The sequence below is a fragment of the Lethenteron reissneri genome, unplaced genomic scaffold, assembly GCF_015708825.2.
Source record: "Lethenteron reissneri isolate LAM-NWPU_2019-01 unplaced genomic scaffold, ASM1570882v1 scaffold_177, whole genome shotgun sequence".
In the NCBI taxonomy this organism is placed as follows: domain Eukaryota; kingdom Metazoa; phylum Chordata; class Hyperoartia; order Petromyzontiformes; family Petromyzontidae; genus Lethenteron; species Lethenteron reissneri.
Window position 1 is genome coordinate 37,501 of NW_026891520.1, and position 2,500 is coordinate 40,000.

The 2,500-nt window shown below is 58.2% G+C and overlaps 1 protein-coding gene across 1 annotated transcript in view; it reads right to left on the reverse strand.

Annotated features, from left to right (window-relative positions):
- The window catches only part of LOC133339309 (uncharacterized), a 38,782-nt gene that overhangs the window by 672 nt on the left and 35,610 nt on the right, over window positions 1–2,500 (reverse strand). The window contains exons 14-15 of the mRNA XM_061547434.1: window positions 2,356–2,485; window positions 1–1,969 (exon numbers count right to left, since the gene is read on the reverse strand). The exon at window positions 1–1,969 is cut by the window's left edge and continues 672 nt beyond it. Coding sequence (XP_061403418.1) covers window positions 1,694–1,969; window positions 2,356–2,485 — 406 coding nt within the window. The 3' untranslated portion in view covers window positions 1–1,693. The remainder of the gene's footprint in view (window positions 1,970–2,355; window positions 2,486–2,500) is intronic.

The following is a 2,500-nucleotide window of genomic DNA, read 5'->3' on the forward strand; positions in this document are numbered from 1 at the left end:
TCTCTGTCTCTCATCTCTCCCTGTCTCTCTCTCTGTCTGTCTGTCTCTCTGTCTCTCATCTCTATCTGTCTCTCTGTCTGTCACTTCTCTGTCTCTCATCTCTCTCTGTCTCTCACTTCTCTCTGTCTCTCTCTCTCTGTCTGTCTCTCATCTCACTCATCTGTCTATGTCTGTCTCTCATCTCTGTCTCTCTCTCCTCTCTCTCTCTCTGCATCTCTAAGTCTCTCTCTATATACACACCGCACAATGTAAGAACAACAACGAGCAGAAGAAGCTAAGAAACGCAACTGTGTATCGACTGGACATCGATCATCATCATCATCAATAATAATGGGTTAGTAGCAGTAGTTAGTAAGTAGTTAGAAAAAATTCGCGAGGGGAAAAAAACGCGCAGAAGTTAATATCGCCAGTACACTGAGTCACTCAGTGGGCGGGCGAGTGGGTGGGTGAGTGGGAGGGCGAGTGGGTGGGTGAGTGGGAGGGCGAGTGGGTGGGCGAGTGGGAGGGTGGGCGAGTGGATGGGTGGGCGAGTTGGTGGGTGGGTGGTTAAGTGGGAGGGTGAGTGGGAGGGTGAGTGGGAGGGTGGGCGGGTGGGTGAGCGGGCGGGCGAGTGGGTGGGTGGATGGGTGGGAGGGTGGGTGGGCGAGTGGGTGGGTGAGTGTGTGAGCGAGTGGGTGGGTGGGCGAGTGGGCGAGTGAGCGAGCGAGCGGGCGGGCGAGTGTGTGAGCGAGTGGGTGGGTGGGTGAGTGGGTGGGCGAGTAGGTGGGTAAGTAAGTAGGTGGGTGGGCGAGTGTGTGAGCGAGTGGGTAGGCGAGTGGGTGGGTGGGTGAGTAGGTGGGCGAGTGAGTGGGTGGGTGAGCAATCGATGGTTCGAGTGAGTCGTCAAGCCAATGCTCGATCGACGATCTGCAGACCTCTCTCCCTATCGAGCGGAGCGGTTATTATCGCTGGGGCGGTCCCGACAACAACCACCACCACAACAACCACAACAACCACCACCACCACAACAACCACCACCAGGTGGAGGCGGGGGGTAGATGAACAGGTGGTGGTAGTAGTGGGGTGGTTAGTGGGGGGGGGGGAGGGTTAGTAGTGGGGGGGGGAGGGTTAGTGGGGGGTAGTAGTGGTGGTGGTGGTGGGGTGAATGTGTGATCACAGTCGGAGTAGCAGTGACAACAACAACAACAGTCGCATCGCCACCACTCCGCAGGTGTCAGGGACCTCCTCCTCCTCCTTCCTGTCCACCCTTCACTTCCACCCTTACTGTCCACCCTTCCACCCATCAGCACTCACCCCAACCCACATACTCACTCACTCACCCACTCACTTACTCACTCACCCACTCACCTACCCACTCACTCACTCACCCACTCACTTACTCAGTCACCCACTCACCTACCCACTCACTCACCCACTCACTCACTTACTCACTCACTCACCCACTCACCCACCCACTCACTCACTCACCCACTCACCTACCCACTCACTCACCTACCCACCCATTCACTCACTTACTCATTCAACCATTCACCTACCCACTCACTCACTTACTCACCTACTCACTCACTCATCCACTCACCTACTCATTCAACCATTCACCTACCCACTCACTCACTTACTCACCTACCCACTCACCTACCCACTCACTCACTCACCACCCACCCCACCCACCACCCACCCAGCCCCCCACCCCTCAATTGAGGAACTTGCGGCATCTCCTGGCGCCGCAGTCGCAGGGCAGCTTGGAGCGAGCGTCCTCCAGCGGGAACTTGTAGTCGTAGGTGAGCTCCTCGCCGCGTGCGATGCGGCGCAGCGCCAGGATCACGATGTGCTTGGCGCCATCCACGCCGATGACGCGCGAGTAGCAGTTGGGTTCGCACGAGTGGTTGATGAAGCGAGCCGCGTTGCCGTGCATCGTGGCGTCCACCACCTCGTAGTCGTCCATGCGGAACATGTAGCAGCCTATGCCCTGGGGGGGGGGGGGGGGGGGGGTTAGTGGGGGTGGTGGTGGGGGGGGGGGGTGGTGGTGTTGGTGGTGGTGTTGGTGGTGGTGTTGGTGGTGTTGGTGGTGTTGGTGGTGGTGTTGTTGGTGGTGGTGGTGTTGGTGGTGTTGGTGGTGGTGGTGTTGGTGTTAGTGGTGGAGTTGGTGGTGGTGGTGTTGGTGGTGTTGGTGGTGTTGGTGGTGGTGGTGTTGGTGGTGGAGGTGTTAGTAGTGGTGGTGTTAGTGGTGTTGGTGGTGGTAGTGGTGGTGGTAGTGGTGGTGTTAGTGGTGTTGGTGGTGGTGGTGGTAGTGGTGGTGGTAGTGGTGGTGTTAGTTGTGTTGTTGTTGCTGGTGTTGTAGGTGGTGTTGGCCACCTTCCCATCGTAGTATTTCTCGCGTTTGTCGGCCAGCACGGAGCGGATGACGACGCCGGAGTACTCCACCACCATCTCGCCCGCCTCGATGGGGCGCTTGCAGAACAACCCTCGGCCGTGGATACCAGACCTGCACCACCACCAC